Raw genomic sequence first — 27,556 nt, 5'->3', positions numbered from 1 at the left:
AAATCTAATTAGGAGTTATCGACGGCCCCGGGTTTCGAATCATAGTACGAGCACTAGCCCTGAAAGCTTTGGGTCTCTAGATCAATCCTCGGTTTGAGGATTTACCCTATAAGCGACGGCTCGAATTCCGATGTGAGAATTTGCACCAACAGTGACCGGTCCCGGGTTCGAGCCCCAGTCTGAGTACTAGCCCTGAAAGCTATGGATCCCGGGTTCAAGCCTGTGTCTTACCACTTGCCCAGTAAGGGAAGGATCCCGGTTGCGACCCTCAGTCTGAGCGTTCGCACCGAAAGCTAAAGGTTCACACAGGGACTTGAAACAAACAGCCGTCGCTAACATACCATACTGAGCACTCGCCTTCTAAGCGACCGGCTGCCGAAATGAGCACAAGCTTCGTAAGCAACATTTCCCGCGTTCGAGTCCCGAAATGAGAGCTAGCCTCGCAAGCTATGGGTGTTCTGGTTCTAGCGCCGGTCTGAGCACTAGCCCTGTAAGCTATAAATCCCGCATTTTTCGGGTCCGGCGCTAAGACTAGGACTTTGATCAGGGTCCGTTCGCTTAAATGGCAAGTACTTAAACCGGGATTTGAGCCCGGGGCCCATAGCATACAGGGTGAGTGCTCAAGCAGGGCATCCAAACCAGGATCCGTTACGTAGGGAGCGAATGCTCAGACTGGGATCCAAGTCGCTTACAGGGAAAGTCCTTAGACTGGGGCTTAAACCCAAAGACCCATCGTTTAAAAAGGGGGGTATCAGACCTGGATTCCCAACCGGAATCCGTCGCTTATGTGCCTAGTTTTCACATCAGGGTTCAAACCCTGAACCAAGTCGCTAACTTGGCGATCTCTCAGATAGGGGCTCAAATCTGAAATCCATGGCTTACATGGCAAGTGCTCAGATAGGGCTCGAACGGGGGATCCATAGCTAACAGGGATAGTGCTCGAACCCGAGCATCTAGTAAAATAAGGGGTACTAATTGTGATAAAACGGTAAAGATGAAACACCCGATCTTATTGGTTAAACTTAAATTAGTGGCCTCAACATAGTTAGTTGGTCCCACAAGTTATTAAGTTGAGGCAACAACTAATAAGTTGTGGGAACAAGTTATGAAGTTGTCGCCACAAGTTTCTGAGCTGAGGCCTCAACTTAATAAATAAGTTGTTCCCACAAGTTATTTAGTTGAAGGAATAACTTAATAAGTTAAATGAACAAATTACTAGGTTGAAGTTTTGGGAGCAAGTTATGAAGTTGTGGCCACAAGTTACTAAGCTGAGGTCTCAACTTAAACAGTTGTGGGGACAACGTACTTAGTTGTTTCCACAAGTTATTTTAAAAATTGTTCCCACAAGTTACTAAGTTGAGGCCACACTATAAATAAATAATTGCGGTTGTCACCTCTGTTCCACCGTGTAAAACAGAAAAACACGCATTGCTTTGCTATATCTTACGGAAAAAATGGACAAATTTATTCTATTGAAACAAAATCTCTTACAATAAGCTGTCCAATTTGCCGAAACATCACATAAATGCAAGTCTAAATGACGAAGATACATTTTACAGCAGATTTATTAACTTAACGTCAAATTAGTTCCATACGAACATGGTTCATCATGCGACACTTTTAAAAATGTTTAAAATAATCTTTATTTGACTTTGTGCAAGAAATGTTTAACAAAAATATGTCTCCTGAAAACTTGTGTTTTTGTAGGTTCGACATTTTAAATTGGGACCATCGAAATAATCCTTTCAGGCTCAGAAGCAAAGTCAAAATGGCTATTGCTCAACAGGAAGTTTTTATATCAGTCAATGCAGGGATCATCCTAGAGGGCGACGTAGGCAAAGTCATCGCCCTATGATGCTTGACAACGCCCACTGATTACATCAAAGCGAAAACAAAATCGCTGACATTTTCAAATTTTTTCTCCTTTGATAATCTGCCGTGTGTGTGCGCAATGCCGTCACTATACTGCCATTGTTTACTGCGTGCAATTATCGGTTATCTGATCTTCTGATAGTGAGAGGATTTGCTGCGCATCACTGACCGCTGATGCAAGTCGCCTTGGTTTATTCCAGTCGAGGCATTGTGTACAGGCCGGTCTTACTGACAATAGCATAGTGACATCACCATCTATGTATAGAACGCCAATTGAGGCTCATGACCCCATTTACAGTTTTTCAATCGGCTCATGTTATTTGTCAAGGCTGTCGGGAACCAATACAGCCATTGTTCACATGTTGGTCATTTATTGTAATGCTTGACGTTTAATACATTTTAAAACAGTGCGAATCTCACTGCTAAATTTCAGTCATAATATATTTGAGTACTGAGCTTAAAAAATATCAACCGATTTTCTCGGGTACTTAATTTATTTATTTCTGATTGGCTCGGAAGATGGCGAGAAATAGTCGCTACTTTCGGAAAATCTTACAAGTCAACGAATCATTGCACATGTCCGCCATCATGAAATATTATAAGTGATTAATTGGCAAAGTAAAGAAGTTCAATAGCATATTGTAAAGCAATATGTTCACCAAATTATATAGTGATTATGTATATTTGCTGGGTAAATAGTTTTCATTTTTCAGCATTAAAACGATATGCACATTTTATTTCATGTGCACAAACATACATTTTTTCGGATTGTCGTTTTCGGATACTGCATTTTTCACTGATTTTATTTGTGCTTGACATCCTTAATGAACAAACATAAAATGACGAATACCGGTACACATGCCGTAATACGGACAGTCCGATTTATAATATTACGCATAGTATTCACCAGAAATGCAACTAGAAATACTATAAAATAGTACAATCAGCGAGGGCTCGAGGCCCAGGGGTTTAAGAATCCACTCGACCGCTCGCGTATACGAGTGAAGTTGACGGTGGGGCGAGTAAAATTTGTTAAATACTGTCAAGTTGAGAAATATAAATTCAGTTCAAGAACTCCTTCCACATCGATAAAAATTGCGAATTTTTTTTCGAACGAACAAAAAATACATTAAGAACACAAAGAAACTGCACTTTCGTTTTGACAATGAAAAATGACGTCACGGGCACAGTAAAAATAAATCTCAAAATCGGCTGCACTCTTTTTGTTGTTGTCAGTGCTCTTAGCTAATCGATTAAAAGTGAATAAAACTGTTAAATATATTGGTCATTCCGTGAATTTTAATGTAAATATCAATAAAACAATAATACATCACTGGTTAATTATAATACTTCTTATATTTAATTAAAAATAAACAGAAAAAAATAATTATTAATAAACAGAATAATTCCGAATTTCGTGATCAGAAGCCTAAGGCAAAATTTACCATATTGTAACCGTTTGTCAATCAAGTGTGTCTTTCAGTAAAAGTTCGTCTGTAATATTAAAATGGAAAAGGGTTCTATTTTAAAAGATCTGCAAGGTGGTGGTGACAGGGAACAGAAAGAATTAGAAAGGTCGTCAAAACGAGAAGCGGAAAGAATTGAGAAAAGGAAAGAGGTGCAGAAAACGTAAGGAAAGCAAATATAATCCATCAATTGATGTAGATAATTTGTTTGCAGTTTAGTGTCTATATGTTAAGTAGGTTTAGAAGGTTCTGGTTGATCATAACTATAAATATAGATATCTATTTTTTTAATGCAGGGCGAGTAGATTAAAGTGAAGGGCGAGTGGATTGTCAGGCCTTCTCGCCCTGTAGGGCGAGTGGCTCTAGAAAAATTCTTCAACCCCTGAGGCCCTTTATGTCCGTAGGGGACCTGCATTTTCACCGATTTTATTTATGCTTGACATCCTTAATGAACAAACATAAAATGACGAATACACATGCGGTAATACGGACAGTCCGATTTATAATATTACGCATAGTATTCACCAGAAATGCAACTAGAAATACTATAAAATAGTACAATCAGTGAGGGCTCGAGGCCCTTTATGTCCGTTGGGGACCTGTGTCCCCAGATTCTACAGCCTTTAAAATTGGGACAATTGACACCCCTGTATAAATGAAAAAAAAATTTGCATCATGATTAGTCATGACTATTTGTAATTCTTTATAAAGTCTTTAATTGAAATTAAGAGTTTTGCTTTCTTTCTGCAGCATTTAGTATTTGTTATTGATAACTCAGAATCAACTTTAAAGTCATCATTTTGATGAAATATAATCAGAGCAAACAAAACAAACAATTTGATCCTGATATGCAACATATTTTTGACCAAAAAAACAACAACAAGAGGGCCTGAAAGGCCCAAAGTCGCTCACCTGAGATAAAAAGAAATGACCTGTTCTTTACAGCCCAAGATATCAATAGATCAAATGTTCTAACCAAGTTTCATGAAGAATGAACAACAAATGGCTCCATGGCGGAAATGTTTTTCAACAGACTGGAACCATTTTTAAACTCGTCCAAGATATTATTGGGACGAGTCTTCTGAAAAAGTTTCATGAAGATCCAACAATAAATGTGGCCTCTACAGTGTTAACAAGGCAAATATTCATGACGCACAATTAGCAAAAAATATTATGCTCATAAAGATTGTCACCATGTCAGATCAGCAAGTGTCATTCAGATTGAACTAAAAATGTGACTAAAAGTATTCACAATGTTTTACTATAAACAACTGTGGTGGTGCGGTCTCGTTCGCTTACGCAAGTGAACTAAAGGCGTCCAATCAGATAGGCCTGAATACACTCAAAGAATTATTCTATAAGTGAAAACCAAAGCAGCTTTAATGAAAATAACTAACTTTAGTCTAAAAAGAATCAATGCATCGTTAAAAATGAACAAATACAGCAAATACCTTAATGAATGTAAAAAGAAGTTCACAATCTGTCAAAAAAAACTGATATAAATATTAGTTACTGTTAGTCTAGAAGTTGCGTCAAAAATTTTGTTTATAAAATAAGTCTAACTTAATCTAAAGAACACAATTTATGGAAAGTGGAAAACTCCAGTGACTCAAATGTAAAAAATAAGAAGAATTTACAAAAGTTATTTCAATCAAAAGAGTCTTTATTATTTAGAAAATGCCAAATAACAAGGTTGCCATGGAAACAGTTTCATAGCACAGTAGTCTGCTAAATACACCAAAACACAGTACGTTAGTTTGGCTTTATATCAGTAAAGATCAAAGATAAGGCTCTACAGTGCATGAGTACATGTACAGTTATTTTGTGACATAGGTTTATTAAATTGCATGCAAACTACTGTCTTTATGTACACCACATTTTATGAAAGAAGTCCCAGGTTTATACAAGGGAGTTACCTATTAGAAAGTATGTACAGGTTATCTTTCTTTAACATTATGGCTTATCACAACTAGACTGTTCAAATGCTTTCACTATATACATATAGAGAAAACTGCCCTACCCCCTGGCGGCCATGTTTTTCCACCGATCTGGACCATTTTCGAACTCAACCGTCATATCCAGAAAACCCATGTTCTGACCAAATTTCATGAAGATTGGACCAAAAATGTGACTTCTAGATTGTTCACATGTTTTCACTATAAACATGTAGAGAAAAGCCCCCGCCCCCTGGCGGCCATGTTTTTTCACCGATCTGGACCATTTTCGAACTCGTCTGAGATATCAATGAAACCAATGTTTTGACCAAGATTCATGATGATTGGGCAAACAATTGTGACGTCTAGAGTGTTCACAAGGTTTCCCTATAGCCATATAAGGGATACTGCCCCGCCCCCTGGCGGCCATGTTTTTCAACGGACCGGAACCATTTTTGAACTCAGCCAACATATCATTTAGACAAACATTTTGACAAAGTATCATGAAGATTGGGCATCAAATGTGACTTCTACAGTGTTCACAAGGTTTTTCTTTTTTTTTGACCTAGTGACCTAGTTTTTGACCCAGCATGACCCAGTTTCGAACTCAGTCGAGGTATCAATGGGACAAATGTTCTGACCAAGTTTCATGAAGATCGGACAATAAACGTGGCCTCTGGAGTGTTCACAAGGCAAATGTTGACGCCGCACGACGCACGACACACAACGGACAAAAGGCGATCACAAAAGCTCACCATGAGCACATCTCAGGTAAGCTAAAAACAGCAAACAAAATGATTTACAATATTAAGCGCAAGTGATCATGATATCATTATTACAGTGATTTTTTTTTTGCTTTTATTTGTTACAGCCTGTGCCATTTGAATTGGGAAAATTAGCGGGATAAACCATGAAATTGGGGAAAATAGCGGGATAAACCATGACATTGGGAAAAATTAAGCTTTTTTTTTTATATGTAACAGAATTTTAACTTTTTTAAGTGCATGTTCAGGGGGGTTTCTAGCCATTTTGGGAAAAGGAGTCTGGTCAAACTGGGATTGTTTTAATTGTTTAAAGTGGCAAATTTAGGAATTATTTATCAAAAAAAGGACTAAATTAAAGTTATATATTTTGCAGGATGCTTAAATTAAAAGTTGAGATATAGATTTAAGAAAAAACTTTTTTGGGGGGGGGGGGGGGGTATTGGGAAATTTTGGTCAGCTTTTTGGGAAAAAAACGTTGATTTTTGGGATTGGGAAGCAGCCGAAAATCGGCGATAATTTTTAGCAAAAAAAATCACTGTCTTAACACATTGAAAGTTATCGTAATCATTATATTTATTACTGCTAAAAATGCAGCGCCATAGCCATTATATTTCTTTAAAATGAGATCATAAAGGTATGATAAACAGAAAGAAGAGATGTGTTTGTCAGAAACACAATGCCCCTTAATGTGCCGCTTTGAAATTATTTTTTTTACCTTTGACCTTGAAGGATGACCTTGACCTTTCACCACTCAAAATGTGCAGCTTGATGAGATACACATGCATGACAAATATCAAGTTGCTATCTTCAATATTGCAAAGTTAAAGTTTTGTGCCACATACAATGACAGACACATACAATGACAGACAGACAGGCCAAAAACAATACCGGTATACCCCCCTATAATTCGATCCGGGGGCATAAAAACAGGGTATTTTCCTATAATCATTGAGTAATAAATCAGGCTCAGCACGAATAAAATTACGTTTTTTATTCTGAGCCCCACCTGATATATTACACAATGAAAGGTCAGTAGCCTGTAACATGTATTCTCAATTTTAATAGACATTGGTACCTGTCCTGAGATCTCAATTTAAGTTGCGTTAGCACATCAATTTAAACAATTTGCCTGTGGCACACAAGGTCATTAACCGACCAAATATGATGTTCTCAACTGATAAAATGGGTTTAACTTAAATGCTTGTACTTCAAGGTTTAATTATTCAAATTAACAACAATCCTTTATACTTTGCAGTTGTAAGCATATCTTGCTCCATAATTTAGTTATATAATTATACAGGCCCTTCTAACTAACATTTACATTGGTTATAATTCAACTGAAAACCATTAACCCTTTCCCACTCAGATGCAAAGTTAATATGGCGAGTAACTCGCAGTCTATTCAGTTTTTATGCTGTTTGCTGCTCATTAGTAAGGGTTTAAAATGAAGCCTTTAACACTTGAATCTCACCAGAAAGGTCTTTAACCCTTTGCATGCTGGGAAATTTGTTGTCTGCTAAAATGCCTTCTGCTGAATTTCTAAAATTAGCATTTTCTTGGATTTTTTTCAAAGAATATTATCAGAATAGCAGACAGTTTGGATCCTGATGAGACGCCACGTTCTGTGGCGTCTCATCTGGATCCAAACTGTTTGAAAAGGCCTTCAAAATTCGGTTCCCGCACTGAAAGGGTTAATCAAATGTAACTTTTTAAGAGACTTAATATACATATCTAAGTGGCAAAAGGTTTATCAGAGGATCTATGTGTACTGTTATTGTACGTAAGGCTTGAAAAATATAATTTTCTTATAATCCGCAAAATCTATTGGTCAAACACAAACATGCAGGTCAATTTAACTAAAACTCAATTATGAAATACAAGGGTCATTTTAAAATTGATATTTGTATATTGTTTCTTTATGTTATGTTTACTGTACAATTACAACATGAATATAATAAATAAATAGTTTATAAATTAAGTGTATTTGCATAAAACAAATTTAACATTTTGTTTCAATATTAAAAGTACATTACTTAATGTTGTAACAAGTGACGCCATTCTTAAGTTATTTAGTGAAGTTGCCAAAAAACTGTTGTCTAGATAATGATCAAAAGAAGAGATTGAGTACAAACAGGATACATGAACAATAAAAAACAAGTGCATGTAAGTTTATCATCTACCATATCAAATATCAAATAAACTATCACCACCTCAGTGCAACAGGCATCTAACTGCTGCTTTACCAAATGTTAGATAGATCATTGTTATAAAATTATATAGGGACTTCAACTTTGTCTGATAATGACATTTCCGACCATAGGCAAAATATTAACTTGTTGACCTATGTATATACATGTCTTCCTTGGTCGATAATTTGAGCCACGTTCTGAGAAAACTGGGCTTAATGGCATAACGTGTGGTCCCAGATTAGCCGGTGCAGTCCGCACAGGCTAATCAGGGACAACAATTTCCGCTTTCATGACATTTTTCATTTAAATGAAGTCTTCTTTGCGGACTGCACAGGCTAATCTGGGACGACACTTTACACACATACATTATGCCCAGTTTTCTCAGAACGCGACTCATTTTTGTTTGGACAGTATTATTTGTTTGCCTATCCTGTTCACTGATGTAGCACTGCCCTCTAGACTGACCTAGTACATGCATATCAAGGATATAAATCACAGTATCGCAGTCTTCTTGTCCAGATTTGTTTGATAATCAAGTCCATGCTATATAGCTATAATAAGTGCTTCTTTCTACGAAGGTACTAGTATTTCACCAGTCTACATCAATATTGTTGTCAATACCATGAAGTGTTGACCGTGACCTGACCTATCTGACAGATATAACTTTCACATGTATATGAGTTTAAGTATATTCTATGTATCTCCATTCTCCATTCCATGTTCTTGAACATTAAGAGCTGTTCTCTTTATAGCTTTAGGTCAGGGCATAAATGTTTTATTTGATTAATTTGTTGAATGCCAATATCATAATTCACTGATATTGCCAAGTTTTTTCCCCTGAACTTCATGTTTTCTCCGATTTGTGTTTAATACGATCTAAGCTAAATATTTTACTCATTCTGCTTGGTAGAATTTATGTCTCTTTCAGTCAAAACTAATTTCCTGACTTTTTTTCCCAATCTTTATCGTTCAAATATTTAATGAAGAAATCGCACAAAAACAAAAAAATATTCAACAGCTTTATACATACAAACTGAATTGGAGTCACTGCCTTATAGTGGTTTTTTTCTCACCATTTTGGGAATTGGGCTGGGTCCCTTTGAGTTGGGAAATTAGCAGCGTTTTGACTAAAATTGGGAAATTATTGTTGTTGCTGTTTTGCTAAAAAAATGCTTATTTTTTACTAAGGTTGAACTTATATGGCTGGATGGGAGATGAGCAAAATGTTGAAATTCAAAAAAAAAAATAATTTAACCTTCAATTGGGAATTTTTAGGTCCAATTAGGGAAAAATTTATACTTTTTTTTTCCATTGGAAATGGGGCTGAATACCGGACCCGATTTTTAATGAAAAAAAAACACTGACACATAACCCATTGCTTTCATAATCGGTGCCAATCCTGCTGAAGCATAAAAACTTATGTGACTTAATGGATGTGGGTAAACTGTCATCACAGATTAGCCTGTGCAGTCCTCACAGGCTATTCAGGGACAACACGCTCTGCCTTAACTGGATTTTCATGTAGAAGAGACTTCTTTTGAACACAAAAAATTCATAAAAGCTTAAAGATTTGATCCGGATTAGCCTGTGCAAACTGCACAGGCTACTCTGGGATCCCAGAGGAAGGCTCATATCTAAAAAGCTGTAATATATTAACACGTACCACTTTCTCTCTGGATCGCAACACACCAAGCTTGCCAAACCGCACGTGAAACGGCGATGATTTGAACGTGCCATCCTCCTGCTCGATGATTATGGTGTCTATAGCACCGGTAAGTGTCGCAGCATTTATTTCCTAAAAAATAGTGATTCTTCAGGGTGAAATAAGTTTAATGTGCCATCAACAAAAAGAAATCATTATCATTAAATCATTAACTGTATGACATGTATGTTACTGTACCTTGAGAACCTGATTGTCTTCCTAAAACCTGGACAAATCACACTTAAAAACACTTACATGAAATTTAAACATCACATTTTCAATATGAAAATTACTTTTCCTGCAGTCCACATGTTGACCAACAACTTTTGATTATTGAGTGAAAGAGATCAAAAACTAACAGAATATTAAAAAAGGTTTCATGAACAAAAAATAATTTTGAATGAGCTCTTAGAAATACTTATCTAAGGTAACATTCATCCAGGGGTCCGTCTTATCAAAGATCGTACGGCAATGTTCACTTACGATTGAATTTTGTAATTTAAAAATATAAGTGATTATGATCTGTAGGTTTCAACTATAAAGCATATCTAACTTCTTCATTTGTTAATAAATGGAAATGTTCAACAAAAGTAATTATAAAAGAGACGGTTACATATTTATGGCGCTTCGAAAATTGCATCGTAAGGTAAGAATGTCGTACGAAGTTTGATAAGACGGGCCCCAGGCCCATAATAAAAATAAAATGCCAATCCATGAAAACAAATTTATTTAACAAACAATTTCAGAATTGATTGATTGATTGATTGATTTCAGAACACTTGATATTAATGTATTTTAAACAAATCACTAAAAAAACTGAGAAATAACCTGATAGAATCCTTTGACGTTTGAGAACAGCTTCCCGACGATACTGAAATAACTCATTTATACTTTGGTAGCAGCAACCGACAGCAAGCGCCGGGGCTTTCTACAGGTCACTCGATCCGCAAATCTGAAATAAGAATTTGTGAGGTTTTTCAGTCAAATTTGAGGCCGTACATGTAGAGACCCATTAACTATGGAAATATGTACATGTATATATATTGAGTTCATCTATCAATCTTTAAAGCGGCCTTTTCACAGATTTTGGCATGTTTTGATATTTGTCATTAAATGCTTTCTATTGATAAATGTAAACATTTGCTCTAAAAAGCTCCAGTAAAAAAAATCAAGAATTTAATTTAAAAAGAGAAAACAAGTAACCCTCAACAGGACTCGAACCACTGACCCCTGGGTCCTGGAGTAAAAAGTCTACCACTTAGACCCATATACCATCCTTCCGCGTACAATGAATGTTGTGTTTTATACTATATAATAAGCATTCCTCTTAGTTTTACAAAATATAACGACAACTACAGAACTCTCCAAATTATTCAATCGCTTCGCCTTGCAACGCTTTACAATTTTCAGGTTTTTACATCATCAAAAGATGCATATAATGGCTATTTAAGAGCATGGTAAATGTTCAGTATTACTGTTTCCTCACAAATCTGTTTAACTGTATCGAAAATTTGCGATTCTGAAACCACTTTTTAAAATGTTGTCAATTTACCATACGTGAAAAGGCCCCTTTAAAGGTTGAACCTTAGAAGATATAATTGTGAACACAACATTATTCTCAATTTTTAAGTAAGCGTTATCAAAAATTGTTAAACACTGATTCATTTTTTTTTAGCAAAAACAATGTGTTTTGCCCAAATCCAAAAGGGACCAGCCCCATTCCCAAGATAGTTTAAAAACACTGCCAATTATCTAGCTTAAGTTACCGCAGACAACACACTCAATGTGAAAACTTGCAATATATTGTCCTATTTAAACATTTAGTTGGTGAAGATAGAAAAATTACAAAATAAAGTAAGGTTGTTTTAAAATGTTTTGCCCTTTTCAATACCATCCTGAAATCCTATAATTTGCAGCCAGAACTCTCTGATTTACCATTTTAGACCCATAAACACTTAAAATCAACAAATATTTCAAAAAATATTTCGTAAAATAAAGCTTACCCATAAAAAATCAGTGTTCTTTATAGCAATACAATCTAGCCAAAATATAAGCGCTAGATGTGCACAGGTACCGGTATGCATGATAACATAGATTTAATGAGATACAAAATGCTGGGGGTTTTGTGACAATATATTTTGGCAATTGCTATAAGGAACGCCAATTTGTGATGTGTTAACTTCGTTTTACAAAATATTCTACAAAATATTTAAATATTTGCCTCAAACAGTTGGTTGAAAACCAGTAGATTTCAATGCATGTTCAACAGAAGCCTTTATAAGGAGAAAATGTATGTCATTACAGTTCGCTGTAAAAATATGCTTAACTTCATACAATAGTATAACAACATTTGATATAAAACAACTTTACAAGCAGAAATGAAGCAAAAAAGAACATGCAAAATGCCAGTATGTAACTACAATGGATGTCATTGTTGTAAATATCACATAAAAGCAGCAATACATTGCATATTTATACCACCCAGTATTTGGCCGTTTTCCAGACATTCTGCATTTTACTTCATGCAAACATCCATTACTGTCTTATTAATTACTGTCATACATTCATATTGTTTTCATGGCATTTTCTATATATAGAGTGAAAACAATCCCAGTGCATAGGGAAATAAAAAAGAAAAGTTAAACTCATGGGTTTTTATAACAGATATTGAAAACCAGGAGTCTGATGAAATTTCACTTAAATTGTGCAGGCTTCAATGAAATGTTCAGTGGTCAAAATACTTAAGTCCAGATTTGTTTTGTTTCTGTTTGTTTGTTAACCCTTTATCACTTTTATACATATTTTGACGCATGTGTAGTCCCTTAGAAAGTTATATTTAATTTAAGACTTTTCTTTCTTCATTCAAGTTTTAAAGGCTTGAATTCCAACCCTTAGATACTAATGAGCAGCGAACAGCATAAAACCTGAACAGACTGTGAGTTGCTCGCAGGCTGTTCTGGTTTTATGCTGTTTGCAGATAGCCATTTTCACTTTGCATCTAAGTTTGAAAGGGTTAAATTCTATGCAAATGTTGTTATGTATTTATTCATTTTAAATACTATGTAAAAAACATTATAAGTGAATGATAGATTTTAGAGTTTACACATAGCTTTTTGGTAACAGATCATCAAAGTGATGAAATGAAGAATAATTGCAGATGATTTGCTTAGGTAAAAATAGCAAATTGCCTGCATCGAAAAGCAGTATTCTAATTCAATAGAAATTCCAGACCAATTATATAAAAATTACTTAACCCTACACATCTGATAGCCCTAACTTACACTTATGTACATGTGTATCCAATACTTACACTTATGTATCACACTTTCCCAATCACAAGTGACTATAATTATTCTCTACTAATGTGTAGCATAATTCTATACAATATGAATAGTTAAACACTGTCTGATTTCCATTAAATACAAACTATCCAAACAACCAATTGCACAACAAATAGGCATTACCAAAGATATCAAATGGTTATCACAAAGACATCTAATTCAGTACACAGGGTGACAGCAATCTTCTCTTTATTTATGTACGCCCAAGTATTGGGACAGTAAAATGTAAACAAAGCATTTCTAAAAATAGAACAGTGATCAGCTGTTAGCTGTCATATCACATGATGAATGTAAGGCGATATTGGCTAGATGGCCCGTGTTTAGGGTCAGGTAACATTTGACTCATATCTGGCCATATTTTACCATAAGAGCAAGATAAGACAAGCCTTATTACATGTACGTTTATTGATTGTACAAACTTGTTGATTGATTTATTTTCCTCTTTTTATAATATAAATCATAATTATTTGTATATCTCATTCATTTTATTTAATTATTTATTTATATTTACTCGTTTATAATGTACCTTGTAACAAGCTCACTTCAAACAAAAAGTATTGTCCAAAAATATACTTTCTTTCTTTATTGAAACCATGCATTGATTGTGAAAATAAATATATTGATTGTTTCTTTGCGTTTTAACTTTCAATACAAAACACATTTTCAAAAAAACAAGAATCATGGTTGCATTTTTTTTTAGTTTTAAGAGAAAACAAATCATAAATGAGGAATGCACTGACATTTCTATTTTTAACTCTCTGTCATTATGAAAGACAAGATCACATGCAAGCACAGTGTGGTATTCAAATTTCATTTTTAGAAACAGACATTTACATGTAATCACTTTCATTTTCTTTTTTTTTTAATTACCATCATTATAAAAATCAGTATTTAAAGAAAGGATAAAAATATAATAGCCTATAAGACATCAGTATTTATCTTTCAACAATTTTCAATCAAAACAATATGAGTTACAAGCAGTCTGCCAAAATTAACCAAACTATATATTATACAATTAAAAACTTGTATTTAAACATAGCTGAATTTTCTAACTTACTGACTTACTTGAAATAATATTGCGCTCAAAGATGATTTTTTAATCAGCATCCCACTACAGACAAACAAAACCATGTTCACCTAATAAACAGCCTCGATAAAAAACACAAAAATTATTCCCCAATACACCAGCCAGATATCTCTGAGAGTTATGTACTTTATGCTCCATATACCACTACTACTACTGCACACAATAATTCGGTTGAGACGCTTGTGTCTTGATAAAATCAGAATTCGGTCAGTGACCTTGCATTCAGTGAACTTATTCCCCATGTGGCTGTTGCTAATGGCTACTTATGATGTTTTGTGTTTACATTTGTACATATGAAACTTGAACTAAATGCTTTTAATATAACTTCAAACAGTCATGTCCTTGCACATATATTAACTGGTCATATTTTATTTGGGGAGTTAAAACAGTGTAATAATGACACGCTAAACATGAACTATTGAGATTTTGTTCTTCTTTTATGCATGTATAGGTGATTAAAGTACAAAGCAGTTCACATCTAAACAACAATTCTTTTGCAAAAAATTACACTCATTATCAGTAAAAAAGCATCACAATAGGTCATGGGTATTGTTTGATATTTAATATATTAAAATAATGTTAACTTGAAACTAGATCATCTGAGTTTTATAAATTGCTATAATAAATAATTTTACATATAAACATGTATGTGAAACAAATATGAAAAATTAATCAAATAAATCAATGTTGTATTTACCATCAGCATGGTACAGTTTTAATTTTAAATTTAAAAAAAATATCTTACATAAAACCATGTACATGTTGTTGTTTTTTCCTTAATTTTGGGAAAGTGTCTAAAAAAATATCAACAAAACTGAAAAACAGGGAAAATCCTATGTTAACTTGAGATTTGGGAAAAATATAATCGGAGAAGGGGCCATCACTTGGAAAAAGGGGCCTTTAACCCTTTACCCCTTAGATACGTATTTTGACGTGTTTGTAGTCCCTTAGAAATTTAATTTTAATAAAAGGCCTTTCTTACTTGATTCAAATTTAAAGACTTCTTTTCCAACCCTGAACAGACTGCAAGTTACTCACAGGCTGTTCTGGTTTGATGCTGTTTGCACATAGCCATTTTCAATTTGCTGGGAAAGGGTTAAGAGACCTCTGCTAAAAAAATAAAACATGTTATTAAAGCGAGATTATACGATTTTGTCAAATATTTATAAATTTATATAAAATGTGTAAAAAAAAACGTGTTAAACATAGTTATATTTCAATATAAATAAAAATAAAAGAATAAAAAACATGTGTCAAAAAATGAGAAATAAGCCAGATATTTACTTCTGAAATCGAAAATGTCTGTACAGTCGAATTCGCCAGCATGTAAATCATGCATGTACCATGTGAATCTAAATTTAGTTTAACGCTTCATTTTAAATTCCTGCAACGATATTTCTTCGTCACAATCGGCTCGGGCGCTAATTTGTCTTAGCTGCATTTTATGAAATTTGTCTTCAATGTTTAATTTTACTTGCCTATATTGTGTTATTGTAACATATTTTATCAATTTATTACAATTTAACACATAAAAAATTATATTATCTCGCTTTAAATGCAGTACTTAGTTTTTATACTGTTTTACATAGAACATTGTTGATTTCCTAAACAGAATTGCATGTCCTAGATTTGTATTGCCTTACTTCCTACAGATCAAAAATGTTTAACATAAACTGCTAAATGGGTTAAAAGTGACATAGATACATAACTACAAAAGTGATTTGCCATAATAATGATGTTTAGAGATAAACATTTTGAACGTTTATTTATGTTTAATGATTTTTCATGTAAATTTGGCCATATGAGGATTTGTGTACAATTAAAAGCCTTAAAAGAGCCCCTTTGCTTTGCATTAACTGTTCCAAGTCTGTGACCCATGTTTTATTAATGTGGTCTAATGTAAAACTGTGTTATGTGCTTTTATTGTTTTGTCATATTGTTTTGGAAATAGGTAACTAGGCCTAAGCATTCTTGAGTTATCATCCGGAAACCATTTTACTATTTCGAGTCACTGTGACCTTGACCTTTGACCTAGCAACCTGAAAATCAATAGGGGTCATCTGCCAGTCATGATTAATGTACCTATGAAGTTTCATGATCCTAGGCCTAAGCGTTCTTGAGTTTTCATACGGAAACCATCTGGTAGACGGACGACGTACCGACGAACGAACCGACTGACCGACATGTGCAAAACGATTTACCCCCTCTTCTTCAAAGGGGGCATAAATATCATCAAAAGTCCCATATGCTCATATTATAATAATTATCAGAAATAAAACTTCTCTCAAGTTTCCCTCAATTATATTTTAACAATAACTTTAAAAAGACATACTTACTTAAAAAATTCCAATATCACACAAGTCATTTTAATGATGCAACACTTGCAGTGTTGACTATCGGTTGTTAACCATTGGGAAACCAGAATTAAGTACCCATATCAGCTTTACAAAAAGTCATTAGCAAAGGATTAAACCATAACATTAACCAATACACATAACAATACCAAATACGATCATAACAAAATTAATGTGTGTCGTATTTGGCAAAGTCCCAAATAGGCCTGTGTGTTGATTTCATCATTGATTCAATAGTGGTTACCATTATGTGCCAATTATTGTAACATTAACCCTTTAAGTGCTGGAACCGAATTTCGAAGGCCTTTGCAAACAGTTTGGATCCAGATGAGATGCCACAGAACAGCTGCCACAGAATGTGGCGTCTCATCAGGATCTTAACTGTTTGCTATTCTGATAGTATTCTTTGAAAAAAATCGAAGAAAATGCAAATTTTAGAAATTCAGCAGACGACATTTTAGCAGACGACAAATTTCCCAGCATGAAAACAGGTATCCAGTTCAAGGCACCAAACTGTTAAACAATAAACACGACTTTATAAAAACAATATACAATAATATACCAAATAAGATGGCACTAGTCTATCAAGCTTATGATTACATTATACATGTGTACCGGTTTACTGATTACTTTTGCCCCCCAAAAAATCTAAAATTTATTTTTTAAGTTTTAAATTGATTTGAATAAATGTATTTCTTAATTGAAGTTAAATGTATTATGTAGTATTAGTAGTTTTAGAAGTAGTATTGAATAATATTGATGTGACTGCAAAGTGCAATCTAAATTCAAATTAATACAGTTAAGTCCAGTAATCTTGCGCATCCGGTAATCTTGCGCACTTCGCATTTGCGAATCTCGCAGACGACAAATGGTTTTCTTTAGTGATGAAAGATGGAATTTCACATTCTAAAGAATTAACGGATTTATAAACTACATATTCCATGCAAAATTAAATTCGATCTTTACAATTAAACACCGGTTGCGTCATCCCTATACATCGTAAACACTGGCCTTCTTACGAAAAATTCAAAATGAATCACATATTCCCTGCAGTCTTTAGTGTTTTCATACTTAAAATAAATCCAACGTGTAATTTAGCATTCCATTGCACATTATCCGATCAGTTATGGTATTTTTTTCCATGAAAATATATCGCATCAGACGACATAGTCATCATTTCCCGCCATTCTGTCAAACCAATTTGGTATGATCTCATCATGTGCAATGGCCTAGTTTTTATATTTTCTGTAAACTATGAAAGCATGATCGTGGTATTAAAACCTGTTATGCATTTTTTTCACGCATACCGGTACTTTTTTATTACATTGTCGTAATTGTACACTATTATTAGTGACAATATTATTTTTTTATTTGTAGTGAACAAAAACTGCACTAAAAATCCACATTTAATTTCACTGGTTTTGCAAACTGATTTTTAAAATATTTTTCTGGAATGTTTTTGTCAATAATTGGACACCATATGTCTACAATTTTGCCTTAACGAGGTCATTATACAAAGTGCGCAAGATTACCGGACACTGTGATAGTTTGAAAATGAGGTGAGTCATGTTTGTTTTGAAATCAAATCGGACAGTTCTTCACTGAATTAATCAGATATTTTTGTGTTAATAAGCACATGAACTTATACTTTTCATGATAAATTTAGATATTATGTTGCCAATTTATAAAATAACATGTTTTTAAACCAATTAACCCTTAACTGCGCAAGATTACCGGACAGCATCGTACTTGTCCAGCTAGCTAAAGAAACTTCAGCGTACAGTTTACATAGTATTGACAGACCTGTACGCTGAAGCTAACCCCGTATATAAAGTCGCGCCAGTCAAAATCATAAAAAGCGACATTTAAAGTTATGGTAGCCAGAATTATTGTCCAGCCAGCTCAGGCTCAGCACTGGACCAGTATTCATCCGGCTCATTATGGATCATGATGACTTAAGGACATTCATTGAATGCAAAAATAGATCAGATAATAATATCTTTTGACTTGAGTCTTAACAGGAGTCCTACACTTCTACTCTACACTGTCTAGTGTCTACAATCTACACTGTAGACTACAGCAGTCAGACAGACCCCGAGAAACCAACGCCGCTTACGCGTTCCCCTAAACTGTCTAATTATATATTTATATATTTATTCATTAATAATTTGATTCTAAAAAATCAATTTATGTTTAAATCATACCAATTTTCGGCAGAAACTTTATAGATATACAAATGATAGCAAATATATCTACCTTGGATCTGTACGTCCTAAGTTTTCCTATCTAACACGAATACACATTACGTGACCTGACATTCTCAGGCGACGGTGAGTAACGTCAGAGGTCAAAATCGAGATTTCGATAATCTCATTGGTTCCAAAACGCTCGGCAGGTAATTTGCATAATTTATTGACGGTGGCGAGGCACTATATTCTCATAAACTATTTTCGACATATATCATAAATAACACCATAAGTTACTTTGTTTATTGCTTGGGTGCATGTTAAAGTGAATGCCGAACTCAGCTTTTAAATTGACGGTTTGTTTTATTGGGCGGTTTTATTGATAATATATTCCATGGTCCAATTTGGACATTAAGGATTCATTCATATTATTCTATAAGTCTTGAACTCGGCTTGCAAGTTATACAAAGCGACGAAAACGGGAAACAATCTAAGTTACGCGCTACGCGAGTATGAACCCGACCCTGACCTAGAATTGTTCTGTATACAATATGTGTCCTCGTTTTGCCAATGTGTGTCCGCATTTCATCCAATCAGAATGGTTTTATCAGGAGGTGTGTTACGAAACGCTTTTGGAGGACATCTCGACATGTTGTACTTAATTATTTATGTTATAAATACAAGCCGTAAATAGCCCATTATACAAAATATCAGACAGTCAGGCGCATGGCGACGAAGACTGTTCGATATCTTTCCCACGTACAGTTATAAGCTTTTCGTAACTTCCAAGATTGCAAACGTATTTCGTTTTTCCGCTGTGCACGTTCTGTCCATTATTAACAATATACTATCGCCAAATACTGCACGTTAACCACTGCACAATTTTAACTAAAGTACAGCCAGAATCATAGATGACGTTACATCAATGTCTTAAGACATATTATAGATTTGGGATAGCCACGATTAAAGATGTATTTGAAACAACCAAATTCGTTTGACTGATATCCCGCCGAATAAATTGTGTGACTAGGTCCCGGGGGGGGGGGGGGGGGGGGGGAGATACGATACCATTGAGAAAGTGGACCCATTTCAATACAAGAATTTTGATAAACTGTATATTTAACCACTTTAAATACATGTATCTCCATACCCTTTTTGGGTATTATATATATATATATATATATATATATATATATATATATATATATATATATATATATATATATATATATATATATATATATATATATATATATATATATATATATATATATATATATATGCACACATGAAGTTTCGTGTTGAATCGTGTATACATTAGTATGTGAGATGTAGCCCTGAAAATTTACATCATAAAAAATACAAATAGCAATAACTCTTATTTAAAAAAGTGTTTTTATACGTCTTGCGCATTGCACGTCTCCTCGTTATTAGCAATACATTCACGCAGATTCGTGTTAAAATCTTGTATCGTATCTGAGATATATCCCTTAAAAGTTGCATCATACAAAAACAAGCAATCACATTACTTTTTATTAAAGAAAGTGTATGGTTATGGCTGTTGTGCATGACAATTTTATATATATATATATATACGCCCATTAAGTTTAATGTTAAAATCATCCGAGGTGGCTTAGGCCCAGATGTTTTGAAATTTCATGGATAATTTTACAGGGTGATTAGGTTTTATATGTTTTTTCAACATATTTCGCATTATTCTTAAAATCTGACAATGTAGTGCGATTCCACGAAGATTAATTCATTAAAAAAAATGTATAGAAACATACATTCTCAACACATTTAAAAACGCGATAACCGTTATAAGTTGTGGCATGGTGGAGTTTTAAAAAGCATTTCGATGAGTTTTTCCTGTGTGACGAGAAAATGTCCATCCAATCAAATCGCTAACGGCATCAAACGATTGCGTGCAACATACATTAGATGCTGCATGCACAAAAATATTGGCTTCTTGCCGACGTAGTAGATAATTTAGCATTTTTCTAAAAGAGATGCCATGGAGCCAATGCTTAGGATAAATACTAGCGATGAAAAGTAACTTCACACAAAACACAGTAGGCAATAACTCTTATTTAAGAAAGGGATATGGACGTTTGGTAATTGTACGTGGCATTTCTCCTTATTGATATCTATACACCTATACACCAATGAAGTTTAAAATTGACACATTTTACAGTGTCTGAGATAAAGCCCTGGGGCCGTATTCCAGTAGCTTCTTAAGTTTTCACTTAAGTTAAGAAATTTCTTAAATATATTTCTTAAGTTAAATTTGAAATGTCAAAAACAAAACATGAGACGCTTAGTATTTCTCTTTAAGACATTCCTTTAAGAGTTAAAGGAAGTTAACTTAATTTTAAATATATGAGAAAAAATACACAGAGTAAAGAAATATATTTAGTTTATGAAGCTACCAGAATTTAACTTAAGTGAAATCTTATGTTTAAAGAAAAAAAATGGCGGAGATAAGAAAAAATATTGCGCAATATTTCAACTTAAGTTTTTTTTAAACTTAAGAAGCAACTGGAATACGGCCCCAGCAAAGTTTTGACGGACGAGGCCAAATCTTTATTCCTCAATCTTTTCGCGGGGAATATCAAATGTTTATCGATTTGATTTCTGATGAAGCTGCTGGTGAATGTGTGTAACAATACAATACGTGGGGCAACATGATCTCATATTAAAAACAAAACATTGTTGTCGTTATAACAAAAAGCAATCTAGATATAACCGAATTAATGTCTTCGGAGAACATAGAGGTAGATATGGCTTTAAAATTTTATGAAATGCAGCTCTTTTATATTCGATATATATTGTGAGAATTCAATGCAATGAATGTGTGAATTTTTCGATATATGGCTTAAGAGTTCAATGAAGAGAAGAGCATGTATCCGAAATATGGCTAAAGATTTCAGTGAAGATACGCATAAATACGACATTTGACTTAATATTCCACGAAGAAATTCCCGTAGAATGACTATAATTTTTATCTGAAGAAGTCAAATCTACAATGTTACGCGTACTTGCTTGTGTATTTTTTTACTTGCATCAAATGGGCGTTAACGACGTTGACACGCGCTCCTGTACTTGTGAAAGATGCGAAATCAACGTCTTTTTTATGAGCATGTAAATCGCAATTCCCAATGGTCATATCAGTAATAGGATACAAGTAATCATGTACGATATCAGCACTTCTTAACAAATACAATTTTATAATTCAATACTAAACATCTATGTTATTGTTCACAACGATACATTACTTTCAAATCAGTAAATGTTCCGAAAACAATAAGTATCCAATTCGATATAATATTTGTAAATTGGAAAATGTATCTCTTGTGCTATTGCAACAACACACACAAACTTATTATGATGTTCAACTTGGTCATTATAAAAATGATAAATCAAAATAACAATGCCCCGTCTTCCTACCCAATTTGTTGTTGGAATTTTAAATAAACAAAATATTTTTGCTTTAAAAATTTCATCTCTATGTTCGAACAAATGCTTACATTTGTACGGCTTCCATGATTTGAAACGAAACTATCACATCCCTAAGGCAGTCATTGCACTAAAAAGAATGCAAGACATAATATTTTAACGATAAAATTATAGTATACACTGAAATAAAAAATACATTTAAACTAACGACAAGTAAGGCACTTGACCAATTATTATTGAACAGTAACATCTCCTGATGTCTGCTTATTTGTCATCAAACATAATGTGTTTTGTTTCAAGATAAATCATATTTTCTGTCGGTTTTATCCTCTAGACCTAATACTTCGGTAGCTACATAAAACAGCTCTTTGTCCATTACCAAATCATTGAAATATTCCGCGGGTATATAGTCACTTTTGTATGCTTGTTCTAACGTATTCTTAATCTCCTCTACATCTAGATGAGCTTTGTCTTCATACGCCTCGCCTTCTGCGGTTTCTTTCCCATGCGTTATTTCCTCGAAATCTAAATGAGAACTTTCGTATTCAGTTTGGCCCTTTTGAGTCTCTTGTCTATATTTGATTTCATCTTCATTAAGATAAGCATTGCCTCCATCAATCGTGTCTATTGTAGTTTCTTGAAGGTTACTATTGTCTTCAGCGGCATCGTCTGTTGCAGTTGTATTTAAATGAAATTTGCTTTCGTCAATCTGATCTTGTGTATTTTCTTGTTCACGTATAATTTCCCCGTAGTCCTCTGTAGATTTATCAACACCATTCGTTTCATTCGCAATATATTTTGTTTCTATTATGTCTCCTTGAGCTTGGTTTGCGTTGTCTTCACCAGTCTTATCATGTGCGTTTTTATGTCCATGAAATACCCCTCGTACATCTGAATTTGCATTGACAGTGTCATTCCTCTTTTTTTCATCCTCATGTTGCTGGTTTTCCTCTACCGATGTGTTCTCATATGCGCCCGTTCCTTCTTCTTCCAAATGACCTTCTGTTTTCTCTAGGGCCGCTGCTTCAGCTTCACTTCCCCGTGTGTTATTCAAATGAGAATTTTCATCATCCGCGCCAGTACTTGTGTCATTATTTGCGCTATTTAAAACTGGTGTAAGGATTGTACTTGTATCTACTGCATGACCACCTTCGCGGTCGATTTGAGCTAATCGACCGTCGGATGTCACGTCTGCTATTTGACCCGTGGTTTTGGATTTGACGTTTGTGTTGTTACCTTTTGACAGTGTATCCTTCTCCGATATGCCCTCAAACTCTTTCCTGCTCATACCAGCTCCAAAAAGATCTGAATCTGAATTGTTTGCGTATCTCGCGTCATTTATATTTTCAGAATATACCAAAGTCTCGTCGAGCCAATTACCCGATTCAACTTTCACGTCGGGATTTGTTTCTTCATTGATCTGAAATTCGGACTGAGACTTACTCTCCGATTCTTCGTTGACCTCTGAATGTGTCACTGTCTGAATATTTTTATTTTCGTCGGTTTTACGATCTGGGTCGCTATTCAGATAAACCCCGATGTTTCCTGCTTTGAGTATTTTAACTGGCAGTGGTGGTGGAGGAAGAGGAGGCGGCGGTTGTAGTAAATAAGAAGATGGCGATATGGGCTCGATTTTTTCATCGATTGCTTCGTTCTCGTTCAAATATGTGTGATTAGTTTTAGAATCTTTATTTCCAATGTGAGAGTCATCTGACGTTTTATTTCCATATTTATCAATAGCTTTATTTTGCTCATACTCGTCTAACACGTATTCCTCTACAGGTGTGTTACTAATTACTTTACTGTCAATGTTCGCCTCTGATTGCTCTATGGAAGAATCATCAGTTGTTTCGCTTGCAGAAGCACCATTTACTTGCATATCTGCGGTGTCACTTGTCATATTGTCCACTTGGTCTCTGTTATGAAGTGTCATGTCATCGTTCCCAACGTTTTCAAACGTCTCGATCGGTGAGGTAACAATATCCGTTTCAGCAAAACGTGTCCCGTTTATATCTTTTGGTTTCGTATCATAATCACTAATGGGAAATATTTGGTTGTGTTGATTTTGATGATCTCCATCAGATTTTTCAACATGTTCTTTGTCTTTAAACTCATCATTTTGTTGAAAATCCGTCTGTATTTTACTGGCAAATATCTCGTCCTCTGTTTTGAAATCCGTGTCAGATGCAAGGCTTTTCTCGGAGTTGTCTTTTTCGCTTTCTGATGTAGCATTTAAACCATAGTCGTCATATTCGTCGTTCATATAGTCCGCAAAAGGCGTGGTATTTTCCAAGTACACGTCTTGCAGAATTTCAGGTAAATCTGAAGTCACTTCCTTCTTGTTGTGCGGCGCTTCGCTGTAAAGCTTTTGCGAGTTATCCGAATTATCATTTGGTTCATTTAACGTCATTTCCTTCGTTTGAATGGAAGTTTTGGTACTACTAGTTTGTTGAATATGTGAGGTATCCGCGATTTGCTGCAGGTTTTCCCAAGGCCATGGTTTTGGCGGGTGGCAGTCGCTATCCGGTTTGCATTTTGGGCCGCAAAGCTCTTTGCCTGCGCAGCATCTAGGGTGTAAAGACAAGGAAGTGTTCATTTAAAATACAGTTGATCCCATGTTATAAACGTATTGTTAACCAAGAAAGCGGAGCATACGTCTGTATGCATGTAATCATAAACGCATATTCGCGTATAAATCATCAACGCACTCTGGAGTACGTATACTAGTCCTATACGCCTTTACGCGCATACGTTTTTCAAGACATGAAAGCATGCACGAGCCTGTATGTCTGTTAAATCGTTAGCGCATAAATATGCAAGTACATATATACATATTAAACAGAGACGCATTAACGTTAACATAAGCAAGAAATGGCTGCTTTTACGTGTAAGTATTGTCACACGCGGTCGTTTTTATGCGTACGCATATTTAGACATGGACGCATTGACAACATGTACAATATGCGTATGTTACTTATGGGCGTATGTACGTTTACACTTAAAGACCAAATATTTACTGTGACAATAACTAAATGTTACGATCAGGTGAGAGTGGCACAGAAATGCTTATGCAAAATAAGTGTATGGAATTGAGAGCACTTCCACTGATGTGACTATATGAATACAATTCCATCCACTATGGATTTTAGCCTTTGGTGCTATAACGCATTAAATTGTCAGTCGAAAGGCAGACACAATTAAATGGGTATGCTAATGATGGCCGATGTTTGTCATTTTGTTCGGGCATGTTAGCGGGTTTCAAGATTGACAATACGACAAAGCCGCAAACATGCCAGAACGTCAAATTATAAGCGCCCATACGACAAGTTTGTACCCATTGTTGAAAGCCCCTAACAATCGGATAAGAGCGAACGAGAAAAAGACGCGCCGATTTGACAGAACTTAAGATGTCATAATTCTCGTTCTTTCGGGTATATTAGTCGTTCTGTTTTTTTCACAATGACGAAGGCATGGCGTTGTGACAGTGGTAATGAGGAAGTCGTGTGAATAGTTTACCTGCATGCAGCGTCGTGAAATAAGCAGATGAGAGAGGCGTATGTGCAGCACCCATCGTAGTTGCCGCAGCAACCCCATTCTGTGCCCCGCATGTTCCATCCCCGGGGATTGACACAGGGAGCGGGGGATCCCACTACATAAGGCGCTGCAGCCAGGTCTCTAGGTGTACTGAAATATCATCATCATCATCATCTTCTTCTTCTTCATCATCATCATCATCATCATCATCATCATCATCATCATCATCATCATCATCATCATCATCATCATCATCATAATCATCATCATCACCACAATCACCTCCTTCATCAACATCACCATCATATTTACCAAAGTAACCCCTTCTATTATCTCAATTCATTGTTAACCACCATTCACACTGTATCACCTTATGATCACAACAATGGTGGCAAGCATTACCGTCATAAGCATCCACACCGGTAATACCACCGCCATAACCGACGCCTTCGACTTTATCACCAATATATTAGCCACCTATGAAATACAATTAATAGAATCGAGCTTTACCGCAGCCGGGTTGTAGAGGTCTGTTCATCATGACCTGTTTCTGCATGTATCGCTCGAGCCCCGCTGTCTGCCGCGTACTTAATAAGTCTCGTCCATTTCTCTTTGGAGCCGAATGGGTCGGAGTAACCTGCAAAATCAACATGCAGAGCAGCCAACCTATAATTCAATTAACCCATTTATGCCTAGTGGACTCTCCCATCCTTCTAAATTGGATCAATTTATTTCCAAAATTAGGGATGTCTAGTATATTTATTTCTATATTTAGAATATTTCTTACGGAAATTCCTATAAGCAAACAGCGCAGACCCAGATGAGACGCCGCATCATGCGGCGTCTCATCTGGGTCTTCGCTGTTTGCAAAGTCCTTTTTTCTAGACGCTAGGCAAATATGGGTTAAATATCTCACACAGGACTGCCTTATTAGAATTTATGAAAATATCACACACAAAACTAGCTATTTAGTTTTGATGACAATTATCACAAACAGAACAACAACCAAAAATTTCCCAAATATAACGCGCACAACAACTTACCAAGAATACCAGTAAATATCACACACATAGCTGCCTACCAATAATTGCAGAAACTATCTCACGTAAAAAATTCATATCAATTATACAAGTAAATATCGCACGTAAAACTGCATAGATCTACTTATAATTCCAGAAAATATAACACTTATAACTTCATACGTATAATACCACAAAATGTCACACTTAAAACTAAATACATAAAATTCCAGAAAAATATGTACACAAATATCACATCCGTAACTGCCTACTTTGAATTCCAGAAAATATCACGCACAGAACTAACGCCGAGCAGCGTCGCACAAACATTTATTCAAAACAAGAACGTAAAATACCAAAAAAAAAACACTTCTTTTCTTAGATCTCAGATATATGCGATTTATATCTATCAACAAATTTGAGTTTGAAAACAAAAGAGAACCGCTAACAGATATGCGCTAAATTACAGCGGGAAACTATCGTATCTGATGAAGAATAGATTTGCAGATACAACACTGTCGCGATACACCGACGAATCACGTACAACTGGTTAGATAACCAGAAGCAGTTTAGTCTTAAATTATGTTGAAATCTTGAAGAAGAAGAAGCAGCGTTCGGCGATAAAAAACGCTCGATTTTCAGCCGAGGCGTC

The 27,556-nt window shown here is 35.0% G+C and overlaps 2 protein-coding genes across 7 annotated transcripts in view; both read right to left on the bottom strand.

Annotated features, from left to right (window-relative positions):
* LOC127847483 (phosphatidate phosphatase LPIN3-like) overlaps positions 1 to 19,042 on the bottom strand; it is a 43,911-nt gene extending 24,869 nt beyond the window's left edge. The window contains exons 1-4 of one of the 6 annotated variants that reach the window (XM_052379418.1): positions 18,966 to 19,023; positions 15,394 to 15,465; positions 10,756 to 10,879; positions 9,889 to 10,020 (exon numbers count right to left, since the gene is read on the bottom strand). In XM_052379418.1, coding sequence (XP_052235378.1) covers positions 9,889 to 10,020; positions 10,756 to 10,812 — 189 coding nt within the window. In that variant the 5' untranslated portion in view covers positions 10,813 to 10,879; positions 15,394 to 15,465; positions 18,966 to 19,023. The other 5 variants (XM_052379416.1, XM_052379419.1, XM_052379417.1 and 2 more) reach the window with 5 other exon arrangements.
* Positions 19,043 to 22,102: 3,060 nt separating this feature from the next.
* LOC127848926 (uncharacterized) lies at positions 22,103 to 27,275 on the bottom strand. The gene is made up of 4 exons (XM_052381653.1): positions 27,177 to 27,275; positions 26,396 to 26,522; positions 25,868 to 26,035; positions 22,103 to 24,918 (listed from the first exon to the last, which is right to left on the bottom strand). Exons 1-4 carry the CDS (start codon positions 27,232 to 27,234, stop codon positions 22,647 to 22,649), a joined length of 2,625 nt encoding a protein of 874 aa, XP_052237613.1. The 5' UTR covers positions 27,235 to 27,275; the 3' UTR covers positions 22,103 to 22,646.
* Between the last annotated feature and the right edge of the window lie 281 nt (positions 27,276 to 27,556).

Source organism: Dreissena polymorpha, chromosome 10 (assembly GCF_020536995.1).
Source record: "Dreissena polymorpha isolate Duluth1 chromosome 10, UMN_Dpol_1.0, whole genome shotgun sequence".
In the NCBI taxonomy this organism is placed as follows: Eukaryota; Metazoa; Mollusca; class Bivalvia; order Myida; family Dreissenidae; genus Dreissena; species Dreissena polymorpha.
The sequence above is the reverse complement of the archived record's forward strand: the minus strand, read 5'-3'. Positions and strand labels throughout refer to the sequence as shown.

Coding starts and splice junctions, on each gene's coding strand:
- LOC127848926 (XM_052381653.1), bottom strand. CDS start 27,234: ATGTTTGTGCGACGCTGCTCGGCGTTAGTTCTGTGCGTGATATTTTCT. Junction 26,523..27,176: donor GATATTTTCTGGAATTCAAA/GTAGGCAGTTAC, acceptor TTGATTTTGCAG/GTTACTCCGACCCATTCGGC. Junction 24,919..25,867: donor TTTCACGACGCTGCATGCAG/GTAAACTATTCA, acceptor TTTACACCCTAG/ATGCTGCGCAGGCAAAGAGC.